The 16674-nt window shown below is 34.2% G+C and overlaps 1 protein-coding gene across 1 annotated transcript in view; it reads left to right on the forward strand.

Moving 5' to 3' along the window:
* Positions 1-15771, forward strand: part of LOC142239331 (ATP-binding cassette sub-family G member 1-like) — a 51490-nt gene extending 35719 nt beyond the window's left edge. The window contains exons 6-8 of the mRNA XM_075311116.1: positions 4862-5030; positions 7599-7855; positions 15187-15771. Of these exons, the coding sequence (XP_075167231.1) occupies positions 4862-5030; positions 7599-7855; positions 15187-15609 (849 nt within the window). The 3' untranslated portion in view covers positions 15610-15771. The remainder of the gene's footprint in view (positions 1-4861; positions 5031-7598; positions 7856-15186) is intronic.
* The last annotated feature ends 903 nt before the right edge of the window (positions 15772-16674 follow it).

Below are 16674 nucleotides of genomic sequence, written 5' to 3' on the forward strand. Positions count from 1 at the left end.
ATATTTTGTTGTTATAGCAAATGTTGCCAAACTTTTATTCCTATAGAAAATTTTGTCATAATATTATTATACCCTCCACCATAGGATGGGGGTATATTAACTTTGTCATTCCGTTTGTAACACATCGAAATATTGCTCTAAGACCCCATAAAGTATATATATTCTGGGTCGTGGTGAAATTCTGAGTCGATCTGAGCATGTCCGTCCGTCCGTCTGTTGAAATCACGCTAACTTCCGACTTGAAACTTGGCACAAGTAGTTGTTATTGATGTAGGTCGGATGGTATTGAAAATGGGCCATATCCGTCCACTTTTTCGTATAGCCCCCATATAAACGACCCCCAAATTTGGCTTGCGATTGCTCTAAGAGAAGCAAATTTCATCCGATCCGGCTGAGATTTGGTACATGGTGTTAGTATATGGTCTCTAACAACCATGGACCATATCGGTCCATAATTACGTATAGCCCCCATATAAACCGATCCCCCGATTTGGCTTGCGGAGCCTCTAAGAGAACCAAATTTCATCCGATCCGGCTGAAATTTGGTACATGGTGTTAGTATATGGTCTCTAATGACCATGCAAAAATTGGTCCACATCGGCCCATAATTGTATATAGCCTCTTAGAGGCTCCCGAGTTGAAATTTCGTCCGTGGTGTTAGTATATTGGTGTTAGTATATTGTCTCTAACAACCATGCCAAAATTGGTCCATATCGGTCCATAATTATATATAGCTCCCATATAATCCGATCCCCAGATTTGACCTCCGGAGCCTCTTAGAGGAGCAGAATTCATCCGATCCGGTTGAAATTGGTTTTTTTCACTGTACTTTAAAAAAAGTCGGACAAATGGAAGGCCCCCCTCATCGACCAAATATCGAAAAATAAAGTATCTGTTCTTTGCCTAGACGCCCTCTTCAACCTTCCTTGAAAATTTCAAGCAAATCGGACAATTTGGTTACAATTTTCAAAAGGTTGGGTAAGGGGGAGGCCCCCCTTCCCGTCCAAATATTGAAGAATCCCATAATAAATTCATAACCTCACGGCGTGTTCTCTGTAAATGTAAAACATTTTTGTCGAACATTTTCCATCTGAAACAACTAAGGAAAGTCTAAAGTCGGGCGGGGCCGACTATATTATACCCTGCACCACTTTGTAGATCTAAATTTTCGATACCATATCACATCCGTCAAATGTGTTGGGTGCTATATATATAGGTTTGTCGAAATACATACATTTAAATATCACTCGATCTGGACAGAATTTGATAGACTTCTACAAAATCTATAGACTCAAAATTTAAGTCGGCTAATGCACTAGGGTGGGACACAATGTTAGTAAAAAAATATGGGAAACATTTAAATCTGAAGCAATTTTAAGGAAACTTCGCAAAAGTTTAGAAAAATTAGAGTCATTTTTACAACATTTCGACTAAGCAGTGGCGATTTAACAAGGAAAATGTTGGTATTTTGACCATTTTTGTCGAAATCAGAAAAACATATATATGGGAGCTATATCTAAATCTGAACCGATTTCAATCAAATTTGGCACACACGACTATATTACTAATTGTACTCCTAGTGCAAAATTGCAACCAAATTGGGCCAAAACTCTGGCTTCTGGGGCCATATAAGCCCATATCGGGCGAAAAATATATATGGAAGCTATATCTAAATCTGAACCGATTTCAATCAAATTTGACACACATGACTATACGACTGTTATGTTTGTACAAAGTTTCAAGCAAATCGGTATAAAACTCTGGCTGCTAGGTCCATATTAGTGCATATCGGGCGAAATATATATATGGGAGCTATATCTAAATCTGAACCGATTTCTTCCAAAATCAATAGAGTTCTATTCTGACCCAAATTAGGAACATGTGCCAAATTTGAAGGCGATTGGACTTAAATTGCGACCTAGACTTTGATCACAAAAATGTGTTCACAGACAGACGGACGGACGGAGAGACGGACATGGTTATATCGACTCAGGGACCCACCCTGAGCATTATTGCCAAAAACACCATGTGTCTATCTCATCTCCTTCTGGGTGTTACAAACATATGCACTAACTTATAATACCTTGTTCCACAGTGTGGCGCAGGGTATAAAAATAAAATTATTTTATAACAAAAGCAACTGCGATGTATTCAAATTATTCAAATTATAAATATTTGTAATATGCGCTGTATTTAAGAAAGTATTTTCCCGCTTTTCCGTTGAAATATTTCTTGAATTTTCTTTGCTATAAACCTCACAGAGCCCGAGACTTTTCCAAGGAATGCAAAACCGTGGAAATCCGTTCGTGCGTCTGGAGTCCAACGAATTCGCGTTTGGAGTTAAAGCGTCACGAAAGAAAACCCGACTTATTATACCCTCCGTCATACGATGGGGGTATATTATTCCGTTTGTAACACATCGAAATATTGCTCCAAAGTATATATATTCTGGGTTGTGGTGAAATTCTGAGTCGATCTAAGCATGTCCGTCCGTCTGTTGAAATCACGCTAATTTCCGAACGAAACAAGCTATCGACTTGAAACTTGGCACAAGTAGTTGTTATCGATGTAGGTCGGATGGTATTGAAAATGGGCCATATCGGTCCACTTTTACGTATAACCCCCATATAAAGGGATCCTCAGATTTGGCTTTGGTACATGGTACAACTACGCAAAAATTGGTCCATATCGGTCCATAAATATATATAGCCCCCATATAAACCGATTCCCAGATTTAGTTTGCGGAGCCTCAAAGAGAAGCAAATTTCATCCGATGCGGTTTAAATTTGGTACGTGGTGTTAGTATATGGTCTCTAACAACCATGCAAAATTGGTCCATATGGGTCCATAATTATATACAGTAATCCCTCGATTTACGTCGTGATTGGTTCCGGAATTTGGCGACGTTAATCGAAACGACGTAAACCCAATTAAAAATTGCTAACACCCTGCAAGTATTTGGGTGATAGTTTTATCGTCTTTCGCTAAAATGTCACTACTTCGGATCGCCTGGAAGTTTTCTGGTAGTAAAAAAATCTCAAGCACAACAACAATAAAAACAACTATCGCGTGGGGTGTTTCCGTTTCGAAACTAAATCGACTTTAAAACATAGATTCCATACGACATAGCGAATTTTTCAATAGCACCTCTTTGAGAGTACATGTGTGTAAAAAGCCACTATCAGCCAACGAGCGTGGGTAGCACAGAGAGAAAGCCTCTGACTAGAAAACGAAAGGTTCCGAGTTCAACGCTCGGTGCGGCTGATCATCATATTTATTTTTTAAAAAATAACTATCGCTTTTTTTACTTCTTTCGGTCACTGGTTTGATTCCCTGAGAACACTATCGCGTAGTGGGACATTTGTTCTCGAACGGGGACACTAACTCGATAAGAAAATGATATCGCCTTTGAAAGTTATATCTTCCAGGGCGAAACTACTTCGATACACTTTCAATAGAAAATGTTTGCAGGGTGCTTACTCCTAAGTCCATTTATGTATGTGTGTGCGTGTACATAATAGACAACTCCAAAAATAGAGGTAATTCTTACCGAACAAGTTTGTTGTTCGGTAAGAATTTTAGAAAAAAAATGTTTCGATGTCATCATCGATGATATTTATTTTACTTATGGAAGGCATTTCTGATAAAGTGGGCAAAAAAATTGACGACGTAAATCGAATGGCGACTTAAATCGAAGTTTGATGGAAAAATAAACTTGACGACGTAAATCGAAACAACGTAAACCGAGACGACGTAAATCGAGGGATTACTGTATAGCCCCCATATAAATCTATCCCCAGATTTGACCTCCGGAACCTCTTGGAGGAGCAAAATTCATCGGATTCGGTTGAAATTTGGTACATTGCGCTTGTATATGGCCGCTAACAGTCATGCAAAATTGGTCCATATCGGTTTATAGTTATATATAGCCGATCGGCAATCACACAAAAATTGGTCCATATTGCCAAAAATAATCTACCAAAATTTTATTTCTATAGAAATTTTTTCAAAAATTTTATTTCTATGGAAAATTTTGCCAAAATGTTATTTCTATAGAAAATTTTGTCAAAATTTTTTTCTATAGCAAATTTTGTCAAAATTTTATTTCAATAGAAAATTTTGTCAAAATTTTATTTCAATAGAAAATTTTGTCAAAATTTTATTTCTATAGAAAATTTTGTCAAAATTTTATTTCTATAGAAAATTTTGTCAAAATTTTATTTCTATAGAAAATGTTGTCAAAATTTTATTTCTATAGAAAATGTTGTCAAAATTTTACTTCTATAGAAAATTTTGCCAAAATTTTATTTGTATAGAAAATTTTGTCAAAATTTTATTTCTATAGAAAATTTATTTCTATAGAAATTTTTTTCCTTCTATAGAAAATGTTGTCAAAATTTTATTTTGTCAAAATTTTATTTCTATAGAAACTTTAAACTTAATTATATACGTATTTAATCGGCCTTTTCGAGTTTAATATATACCACGTATGGACTATGTGGCATATATTACGGTATTAGGAAGTTTTAAGATACCTTGCCATCGGCTTCAGTAGAAGTTTCTACGCAATCCATGGTGGAGGGTACATAAGCTTCGGCCTGGCCGAACTTACGGCCGTATATACTTGTTTTGTTTAATATATACCCCGTATGGACTAACTTACAATTTAGAAGACGTTGTTAAGAAGTTTTAAGATACTTTGCCATCGGCAAGTGTTACCGCAACCCAAGTAATTCGATTGTGGATGACAGTCTTTCGTAGAAGTTTTTACGCAATCCATGGTGGGGGGTACATAAGATTCGGTCTGGCCGAACTTACGGCCTTATATACTTTTTTATTAATATTTTTTCCTTTTTTTTAGAGTAATATAAAACTTACAATGGCCACCAATGTGGGAATGTCTTTTATACTGGGATATGCTTACTTTGGCATTGGATACGATGCTCCTTTGGGAATGTTCAATTACAATTTGGCTTTGTTATCGGTGGTGCAATTTGTTTTCCTGTCGCTACCTGCCACTTTAACATATAGTAAGTATATCGATATATTATTCATTATGCCTACACTGAAAATAATATTGGAAAATAATATTATGAAAGATTTATAAAAGTTTATAATCTTTGCTTTAAAAATTGTTGTCTTTAAATTTACGACGTAAATTTCCCTTAAATTAAAGAAAAACATTTTTAATTTAAAGAAATATTCTTTGAATTAACTTACATATAGAATCAACAAAAATACACACAAAAACATAATTTTTGGATTCAATCACGAAATTAATTGATCCAAATAATTTAGTCCCATTCACGCACTTTCACGCTCAAAAAAATGAACTCTCTATTTCACTAAAGCCAATTTACCTTTATTTTACTTCATGGAATTATTATGTTTGAAGAAAGTTTCCTCTACTCTAATATTTTTTTGTGTACGTTAGTTAAATTAACTAAAACGAGGAAAAAATGTACACAAATGAAGGATAAAGATTAACTAAATTCGTGTCTTCCACAAAATAGTTCAATATTTCTTTAAATTTGTAAATTTTACTGCAAATACTTTCATCAGGAACTTCGTATGTCACTAAAGGCATTCTTGCAATTTTGAACTCCAATTTTTTTCTTCAAACTACAAAAGTTTCTTTAACAAGTGCAAAAACCTAATTATGTCTAATAAATTTTCTTGAATTTGTCGAAAAATATTTACTTATTTTTATGACATCGGCGTGATGCCAGCGTTTGTTATACTGTTTAGTTAAAATTTTCTCAAAATATTCAAAATTTTCTAAAATTAATCGAAAATTGTCTTCCTGGTGGGTTCACTGTTTTTTCAGTGCACGAGATTCATTTTGAATTTCATTTACGACTCACGTGATTTACACGTGAGTCACATGTGTTACGCGCACACTTCCAATGCAGAGCAGACGGTATCCCGACGATGAGACACAAAAAATAATTTTTGGATTCAATCACGAAATTAATTGATCCAATTAATTTTTATATCTTATATCTTTATATCTTCAATCACAGCAATGATAGCATGCATCACTATAGTCAATTAAAAAATTAATTGATACTATTGACTAATGTAATTGATTTTTGTTTTAATTAAAATATTTGTTGAATCAATTAAATTGATAATTTAATATTTTTGAAAATTCAATTAAAAGTTTAATTGGAAATAGTTTGGTGAATTTTTTTACGCTAATACTTATTTCGAAGATTTTGCATCTTTTGATTAAGTATTTTACAATTACAAGAATTGCCAATTTATTTTTTTTACATTAACACCTTTATGATATATTACAAAAAGAGAACAAAAATTCTATAAATGAAATCTGTATCCTATTTTAAATTCACTCACGTTTACGAAAAAATTTGATTTTCATTTACGCTCACGTACGACATATTTAAATTTAGTTCCATTCACGCACATTCACGAGATTCAGTTTGAATTTCATTTACGACTCACGTTATTTACACATGTGTTACGCGCACACTTCCAATGCAGAGCAGATGGTATCCCGACAGGACTAGTTTATGAGTCCCCCAATGTTCGGGGAATTTTCCATTTACTAGGCCTGGTTGTATTCGTAGACCGTTAGTAGTAGTTCCGGGTATTTACTACACTGTTAGAAAAATATGTTTTTCATATGTTCTGATATAAAGAAAATGTGTTTCGGGCACAATTTTTAAACACAAGTCCAAACATGTAATGTTCCTAAACTAACACAAAATGTTTGGGACACATATGTTAATATGTTAGAATATATTATGTTTGGGGCATGTATGTTTCATAAAAATAATATGTGTGAATGTAAACATATACAAATTTACAAATTTCGAGTAAACATATATATGTTGTGATACTTTATTCAGAGAGCGGCAAAGTGAGAGAGAGTTAGTATAGAGAAAGAAATAGAGATGGAAACCGGGAGGGTTGAATAAAAAGATATCAACATAACACAGCGAGAGAATGAAATGAGAGCAATTTCTGTGAAACCGCTTGTATGTTGTTTCGGAAAACTGTTTTATAATAAGGCCAAAAATTTGGTATGCTTTAGTCTAAATATTATTTAATTTGAATAGTAGAATGAGTATTCGGAATAAAGAGAATAGACATTTGAAAAAAAAAACAGCATATTTGTATTGCAGAAAAAGATGCGAAGGACTCAAAAATTTCGTGGAAGTGAAAATTATGTGAGGGAATGAACATAATCTTCTTTGGGGAATTCTTCCAAGCATATACTATTTTTGGACTCAAAATGCTTCCAAACATATAATATGATCACATAAAACAAACATATTAATGTTTCGGGGGAATCCCATAATATATGTGCTTCCTGCAAAATATGTTTGGAACATATATTAGAGAAGCGATTTTTTTTGAGGGTGTAGCTGTCTCTTTCACTACTTCTGAAGGTCTTTCGTTGGGGGTGAGATTCTTTCGAGGTTTTAACGTTGAGGCTGATGTTTTGAGATTTTTCTTCATTCAAAAAATTATTGCGATTACAAAAGAAGAGTTTAGTACCTTAAAATTTCATTTTTTTTTGTATTATAACAAAAGTATATTTTATTAATCTTACTCATTGTCTGCCTTTTCAGTACCTCAACGCATCCAGTATTTACGCAGAGAGCATTTCAATCAATGGTATCGTGCCAGTTCCTATTTTATGGCTCTGATAACATGTCAAATACCCAGTGCGTGTGTTACGGCAATAATCGGATCGTCTCTAATATATGTTCTGAGTGGACAACCGTTGCAATGGTTTAGGTTCGCTTTATTCGTTGGCATTATTATACTCACATCGGCGACAGCATCTAGTTTTGGACTGTTTATAGGAACGAGGCTTCGTTTATTGGTAAGTCCATAGCCTTAGTACACGCACAGAAAAACCATGTTTGGACATGGTTGCCGCATCAATTTAATGCTTATCTAGAGCATGTAATTGCCGCGAAAACCATGTATTTTGTCCTTGTAAAAATAGTTTTCGAGCGGAGAAAAATGTATGGTGGCAATAAGCATTTGAATGGTTCTCAAATACCGCAAACATGTTCTATCATTTAAATGATAGAATTTGAGACCATTAAATGTCGGGAAAATCATATATCTGACCATTCAATTTTTTTTACTTTTTTACAGGGAAAAAGTATTTTTATAGGTTAAGTATAGACATGTCTAGAACCATAAAAAAATTGCGTACTCTGAAATTTAAGTCGCATAATCTTTCGTAGTACGTCAATAATTATCAGTGCAATAGTAGCTAACATAAAAAATCGATTAGTTAATTCGATTCGAATTTGAAAATCATTCCATGAAGATTACAAAATGTCCATTTTTTCGACTTTTTATGCATAGATGGACACTGTGTACGTATATTAAGTATCGTTACACGCAGAGAAGAAACATGATTGTCACAATCATATACGAAGAGCAAAATAATATGATAGGAGCTATTTTTGCGGCGACCATGTAACATTTTAACCTGCAACCATGTTGGCTCAGTGAACATGGTTCTAAGAAAAATGTAATTGTCCTCATCTAAAATGTTATTATATTGATAAAAAGAATTTTGTTTGAATGAAAAGACAATGGTCACGATTTAAAATGTTATGGTATTCATTAAAAATGTTTTTCTCCTAGTTAAAAGAACATGGTCACAACCTAAAATGTTTTGATCTTTATGAAAAAACTTTTTTCATCGTGGAAAAAGGACGCCACTTGAGAAAAGAAAACACAAAATTAACTTTATTTATTTGTTTTTATTTATTTATAAACTACTTCATTGTTTATTTGTATTTATAATGCCGTTCAAGCAAACATCATATATTTTTACACACTCTATTTTATTTCAATTTCAACAATAAGTAATTATTCCATATTTACATCGTGCGCATCAAATGTACAAACGCAGACATCATGTAACTGCAAATAAAAATAAATAATACCATATAGCAAAATGCAGAACAAAAAACCGGTACATTTTTTCAATTACACTTTCCTTTTTTGTGTTCACATAAAACCACGTGCCACTTCTGAATAAACACAAAACACAGTAAATCCGTATTCTCCGTCCATTCCAAGAAACAATCAACACACGACTGACGCGCAAAATGAAAATCGTGTGTACCTGCTCAATGTTTTTATAAAATTCTTTTATCTGCAAACAAGTTAAAAAATTAAATGGTCACGAAAAAAATTTAAATGGTTTTTATGGTCATGTAATGGTTCTAGACATGTCTATACTTAACCTATAAAAATACTTTTTTCCCTGTAAAAAAGTAAAAAAAATTGAATGGTCAGATATATGATTTTCCCGACATTTAATGGTCTCAAATTCTATCATTTAAATGATAGAACATGTTTGCGGTATTTGAGAACCATTCAAATGCTTATTGCCACCATACATTTTTCTCCGCTCGAAAACTATTTTTACAAAGACAAAATACATGGTTTTCGCGGCAATTATATGCTCTAGATAAGCATTAAATGATTCGTGTCAAAATTTGAAGTCTGTAAGTCAATTAGTTTATGAGATAGAGCGCCTTTTGTGAAGCAACTTTTGTTATTGTGAAAAAAATGGAAAAAAGGAATTTCGTGTTTTGATAAAATACTGTTTTCTGAAGGGAAAAATACGGTGGAAGCAAAAACTTGGCTGGATAATGAGTTTCTGGACTCTGCCCCAGGGAAATCAACAATAATTGATTGGTATGCAAAATGCAAGCGTGGTGAAATGAGCACGGAGGACGGTGAACGCAGTGGACGCCCGAAAGAGGTGGTTACCGACGAAAACATCAAAAAAATCCACAAAATGATTTTGAATGACCGTAAAATGAAGTTGATCGAGATAGCCAGAGGCCTTAAAGATATCAAAGGAACATGTTGGTCATATCATTCATCAATATTTGGATATGCGGAAGCTCTATGCAAAATGGGTGCCGCGCGAGCTCACATTTGACCAAAAACAACAACTTGTTGATGATTCTGAGCGGTGTTTGCAGCTGTTAACTCGTAATACACCCGAGTTTTTCCGTCGATATGTGACAATGGATGAAACATGGCTCCATCACTACACTCCTGAGTCCAATCGACAGTCGGCTGAGTGGACAGCGACCGGTGAACCGTCTCCGAAGCGTGGAAAAACTCAAAAATCCGCTGGCAAAGTAATGGCCTCTGTTTTTTGGGATGCGCATGGAATAATTTTTATCGATTATCTTGAGAAGGGAAAAACCATCAACAGTGACTATTGTATGGCGTTATTGGAGCGTTTGAAGGTCGAAAACGGCCCCATGTGAAGAAGAAAAAAGTGTTGTTCCACCAAGACAACGCACCGTGCCACAAGTCATTGAGAACAATGGCAAAAATTCATGAATTGGGCTACGAATTGCTTCCCCACGCACCGTATTCTCCAGATCTGGCCCCAGCGACTTTTTCTTGTTCTCAGACCTCAAAAGGATGCTCGCAGGGAAAAAATTTGGCTGCAATGAAGAGGTGATCGTCGAAACTGAGGCCTATTTTGAGGCAAAACCGAAGGAGTACTACCAAAATGGTATCAAAAAATTGGAAGGTCGTTATAATCGTTGTATCGCTCTTCTAGGGAACTATGTTGAATAATAAAAACGAATTTTGAAAAAAAAGTGTTTTACTTTGTTAGACCGGGGACTTATCAGCCAACCTGTTATATGGCTATAGAAAATTTTGTCAAAATTTTATTTCTATAGAATATTTTTGTCAAACTTTTATTTCTATAGAAAATTTTGTCAAAATATTATTTCTATAGAAAATTTTGTCAAAATTTTATTTTTATAGAAAATTTTGTCAAAATTTTATTTCTGTAGAAAATTTTGTCAAAATTTTATTTTTATAGAAAATAAAATGTTGACAAATTTGTATTTTTGTAGAGGATTTTATCAAACTCATTAGCGTAGCTAATGGGCTATAGCACCCCTAGCTAAAAATTAATAGACTGAACTTATAGGTTCAACTAATGTTTTATTTTATAAAAATGAATAAAAAATCATACATCAACATAACTAGACAAGTAATTTTTAATAAAGCAACTAATAGTAGTTACACACTTTTTCCCAGCAAAAATTGGGAGTTGTTCTAAAGGCACAACTTAAAGCACTTCCAAAAATGTCCTCTCAAAGAAGTTAATTATTTGAACTACACAGGAAAATTAACTAATTAATTTTTATACCCACCACCATAGAATGGTGACGGGCGTATAATAAGTTTGTCATTCCGTTTGTAACACATCAAAATATCGATTTATGACTATATAAAGTATATATATTCTTGATCAGGGAGAAATTCTAAGACGATATAACGATGTCCGTCTGTCTGTTGTAATCACGCTACAGTCTTCAATAATGAAGCAAACGTGCTGAAATTGTGCACAAACTCGTCTTTTGTCTGCAGGCAGGTCAAGTTCGAAGATGGGCTATATCGGTCCAGGTTTTGGTATGGTCCCCATTTAAAACGACCTCCCGATTTGGGGTCTTGGGCTTATAGAAACCCTTGTTTTTATCCAATTTGCCTGAAATTTGAAATCTAGAGGTATTTTAGGGCCATAAAGAGGTGTGCCGAAAATGGTGAGTATCGGTCCATATTTTGGTATAGCCCCCATATAGACCGATTTCCGGATTTTACTTCTTGGGCTTCTAGAATCCGAAGTTTTTATCCTATTTGCCTGAAATCTAGAGGTATTTTCGGGTCATAAAGAAAACGGTGAGTATCGGTCCATATTTTAGTATGGCCCCCATCTCCCGATTTAACTCCTTGGGTTTCTAGAAACCATAGTTTTTATCTGATTTGCCTGAAATTGTAAATATTCTGGTATTTTAGGCTCACAAAAAAGTGTATCGGGTGAAATAGGTGAAATCTTTAAATTTATCTTCGGGAAGTGTCCTCAAGTCCTCACGCCCTCCTGAAATTTCAAAGGAAACCCTAATATTTGGTTCATGGTGGTGGGTATTTAAGATTCGGCCCGGCTGAACTTAGTGCTGTATATACTTGTTTTCTAAAGACGTTAAATGTTTCGCGTGAGGTCGTAGTTCCTCAAATTTGGAGCTTGTCTCTGAACTCTTAAATAGTAAACAAAAGATAATTCGCCAAAAATGTAACAACGATTTCATGATTTTTATAAATATTTTACCATTTAGTAGTTTTTCTTTAGATTGCAGCACATGAGCTTCTTCGCATTTCCTCAACATTTTGCCACAAACTTAGAAATAAAAGAATTGTACCACATATGTGATTATATGTGTTTGCATTTTCCTCTGCAAATTATATGATTTGCAGACTTTCATTATTCAGCAAGCGATTTCGAAAAATCTTGTTTCACGGGAAACCAATCAAACATTTTTGGCGGATAATCAAAGTGGAAGGTGGAATCTAGTTGAAGGGAAATCCAGAACATACCTGAATGTGTGAATAATTTAAGGTGAAATTTTCCAAAAATTATACGTAGGCAAGATGTGCAAATAGCATTGCCATTTATACACTCTAAGAAAAGTGAACCCATCACGACGATATGACAAAATAAGTAAATATTTTTCGCCAAATTCAAGAAATATTTTGTTTTTTACTTGTTAAAAACATTTTCGTAGTTTGAGGGAAAAAATCTTGGAGTTCACAATAGAAATTCGGATCTATTTTGTGGGAAATACGAATTTAGTAAATCTTTATTAAATTTAATTTAAAACAAGAAATACACACATATAAATTCAGTTTTTAATATTTTTTAACAGATTTTTCATTAATTCTCGTCTATAGGTTGCTATTATCACCCGATTTTTTCTAAATGTTTAATATTTTTTTGAGTCTGAAAGATACATGTTTCGATAGTGTGTTTCAGTCCGTTTTTGTCTGGTTCAAATGAAGACATCATATCAATTTTAGTTTTTGATTTTAATTAAATATTTTTTTTTAATGTGTTTAAATAATTATTTGTTTCAATTAATTTTTTTGTGGAATTCGTTTTGTGTTTCAACTAAACTTGGAAATTAAAAAAAAAAAAAAAAACAAGTAAGGAAAGTCTAAAGTCGGGCGGGGCCGACTATATTATACCCTGCACCACTTTGTAGATCTAAATTTTCGATACCATATCACATCCGTCAAATGTGTTGGGTGCTATTTAAATATCACTCGATTTGGACAGAATTTGATAGACGTTTACCAAATCTATAGACTCAAAATTTAAATTGGCTAATGCACTAGAGTGGAACACAATTTTAGTAAAAATATATGGGAAACATTTAAATCTGAAGCAATTTTAAGGAAACTTCGCAAAAGTTTATTTATGATTTATCGCTCGATATATATGTATTAGAAGTTTAGGAAAATTAGAGTCATTTTTACAACTTTTCGACTAAGCAGTGGCGATTTAACAAGGAAAATGTTGGTATTTTGACCATTTCTGTCGAAATCAGAAAAACATATATATGGGAGCTATATCTAAATCTGAACCGATGTCAACCAAATTTGGCACGCATAGCTACAATGCTAATTTTACTCCCTGTGCAAAATTTCAACTAAATCGGAGTAAAAAATTGGCCTCTGTGGTCATATGAGTGTAAATCGGCCGAATTCTATATATGGGAGCTATATCTAAATCTGAACCGATTTCAACCAAATTTAGCACGCATAGTTACAATGCTAATTCTACTCCCTGTGCAAAATTTCAACTAAATCGGAGCAAAAAATTGGCCTCTGTGGTCATATGAGTGTAAATCGGTCGAAAGCTATATATTGGAGCTATGTCTAAATCTGAACCGATTTCAACCAAATTTGGCACGCATAGCTACAATGCTAATTCTACTTCCTGTGCAAAATTTCAATTAAATCGGAGTAAAAGATTGGCCACTGTGGTCATATGAGTGTAAATCGGGCGAACGATATATATGGGAACTATATCTAAATCTGAATCGATTTCAATAAAATTTGGCACACTTGAATACACTACTAATTATATTCCCAGTACAAATTTTCAACCAAATTGGGGTAAAACTCTGGCTTCTGGGACCGTATTAGTCCATATCGGCCGAAAGATATATATGGGAGCTATATCTAAATCTGAACCGATTTCAACCAAATTTGGCACGCATAGCTACAATGCTAATTCTACTCCCTGTGCAAAATTTCAACTAAATCGGAGCAAAAAATTGGCCTCTGTGGTCATATGAGTGTAAATCGGTCGAAAGCTATATATTGGAGCTATGTCTAAATCTGAACCGATTTCAACCAAATTTGGCACGCATAGCTACAATGCTAATTTTACTCCCTGTGCAAAATTTCAACTAAATCGGAGTAAAAAATTGGCCTCTGTGGTCATATGAGTTAAATCGGCCGAATGCTATATATGGGGGCTATATCTAAATCTGAACCGATTTCAACCAAATTTGGCACGCATAGATACAATGCTTATTCGACTCCCTGTGCAAAATTGCAATTAAATCGGAGTAAAAGATTGGCCACTGTGGTCATATGAGTGTAAATCGGTCGAACGATATATATGGGAACTATATCTAAATCTGAACCGATTTCAATAAAATTTGGCACACTTGAATACACTACTAATTATACTCCTAGTACAAAATTTCAACCAAATTGGGGTAAAACTCTGGCTTCTGGGACCGTATTAGTCCATATCGGGCGAAAGATATATATGGGAGCTATATTTAAATTTGAACCGATTTCAATAAAATTTGGCACACTTGACTATATTACTAATTGTTCTTTTTGTGCAAAATTTTAACCAAATTAGGATAAAAGTCTGGCTTCTGGGGCCATATAAGTCCATATCGGGCGAAATATATATATGGGAGCTATATCGATTTCTTCCAAAATCAATAGGGATCTATTCTGAGACAAAAGACATACATGTGCCAAATTTGAAGTCGATTGGACTAAAACTGCGACCTAGACTTTGATTACAAAAATGTGTTCACGGACAGACGGACATCGCTATATCGACTCAAGAGCCCACCCTGAGCATTTGTGCCAAAGACACCATGTGTCTATCTTCTGGGTGTTGCAAACATATGCACTAACTTATAATACCCTGTTCCACAGTGTGGCGCAGGGTATAAATAGTAGTAATTCTCACTGTGTATATTTTGTTATATCCTTAATCAATTACAATTTTTTATATAAACAATTAATTTTCTTTTTTACTTTGTTTTCTTTCAGAATGCCTTGTTCATCGGTCCAAATTTTATAGCTGTCTTCATTCTATTCTCCACCTATGCAATTGAGAGACCCAATTTGAATTTGCTCGAGCAAATTTTAATGTACAGCAGTTTTATGCGTCATTCCCTGGAGGGTGCCATCTCAGCTTTATTGAAATTTGATCGCGAAGATTTGATCTGTCCATCGGACATTATGTTCTGCTTGGGTAAAAAGCCACAGTTTATATTAAAATTGACAGGTACTTTAAATGCCGATTATATGCGGGCCGCATTCTCTTTGCTTGGTTTCTATATTCTGTTCACCATTATGGCATGGGTGACTTTCAAATGTCGCCTTAGTTCTCTGGAGTTTCTGCAAAAAAATCCCTTCTATCGTTATGGGCGATATTTCCTGTCGAAATATGTGTTCGTTAAGGCCATGTAGTTAATGGTGTATAAAGTATTATATAAATTATTAAGTGTTCGACGTATGTTTATGTTTTTTAACAAGTACACCTGAAAATAAAGCAAAACATTTAATCAATTTAGTTACATACATTTCAATAAAGTATTCTTTTTTGGAAATAAATAAATCTCACATATCCTTTCCTTTTGTGTTCTTACTCAAACTGAAAATTATTTGTTGCAAGTTGCATGTGAACATTAATATTTTTCCATCGAATTATATAGTTATTAACGACAACGATTCAAAATCACATTTTTTATAAAACCTAAACAAACGCCATTTCGATTGCATACAAACTTAATCCTATGAATTATACCCTGCGCCACACTGTGGAACAGGGTATTATAAGTTAGTGCATATGTTTGTAACACCCAGAAGGAGACGAGATAGACACATGGTGTCTTTGGCAATAATGCTCAGGGTGGGTCCCTGAGTCGATATAACCATGTCCGTCTGTCCGTCCGTCCGTCTGTCTGTGAACACATTTTTGTGATCAAAGTCTAGATCGCAATATAAGTCCAATCGCCTTCAATTTTGGCACATGTTCCTAATTTGGGTCAGAATAGAACCCTATTGGTTTTGGAAGAAATCGGTTCAGATTTAGATATAGCCCCCATATATATCTTTCGCCCGATATGCACTAATATGCACCCAGCAGCCAGAGTTTTATACCGATTTGCTTGAAATTTTGTACAAACATAACACTTAGCCGTATAGTCAAGTGTGCAAAATTTGATTGAAATCGGTTCAGATTTAGATATAGCTCCCATATATATCTTTCGCCCGATATGGACTAATGTGGTCCTAAAAGCCAGAGTTTTGGCCCAATTTGGTTGAAATTTTGCACTAGGAGTACAATTAGTAGTATAGTCAAGTGTGCAAAATTTGGTTGAAATCGGTTCAGATTTAGATATAGATCCCATATATATCTTTCGCCCGATATGGACTAATATGGTCCTAAAAGCCAGAGTTTTGGCGCAATTTGTTTGAAATTTTGCACTAGGAGTACAATTAGTAGTGAAGTTAAGTGTGCAAAATTTGATT

This window comes from Haematobia irritans, chromosome 5, assembly GCF_050003625.1.
Source record: "Haematobia irritans isolate KBUSLIRL chromosome 5, ASM5000362v1, whole genome shotgun sequence".
Taxonomy (NCBI): domain Eukaryota; kingdom Metazoa; phylum Arthropoda; class Insecta; order Diptera; family Muscidae; genus Haematobia; species Haematobia irritans.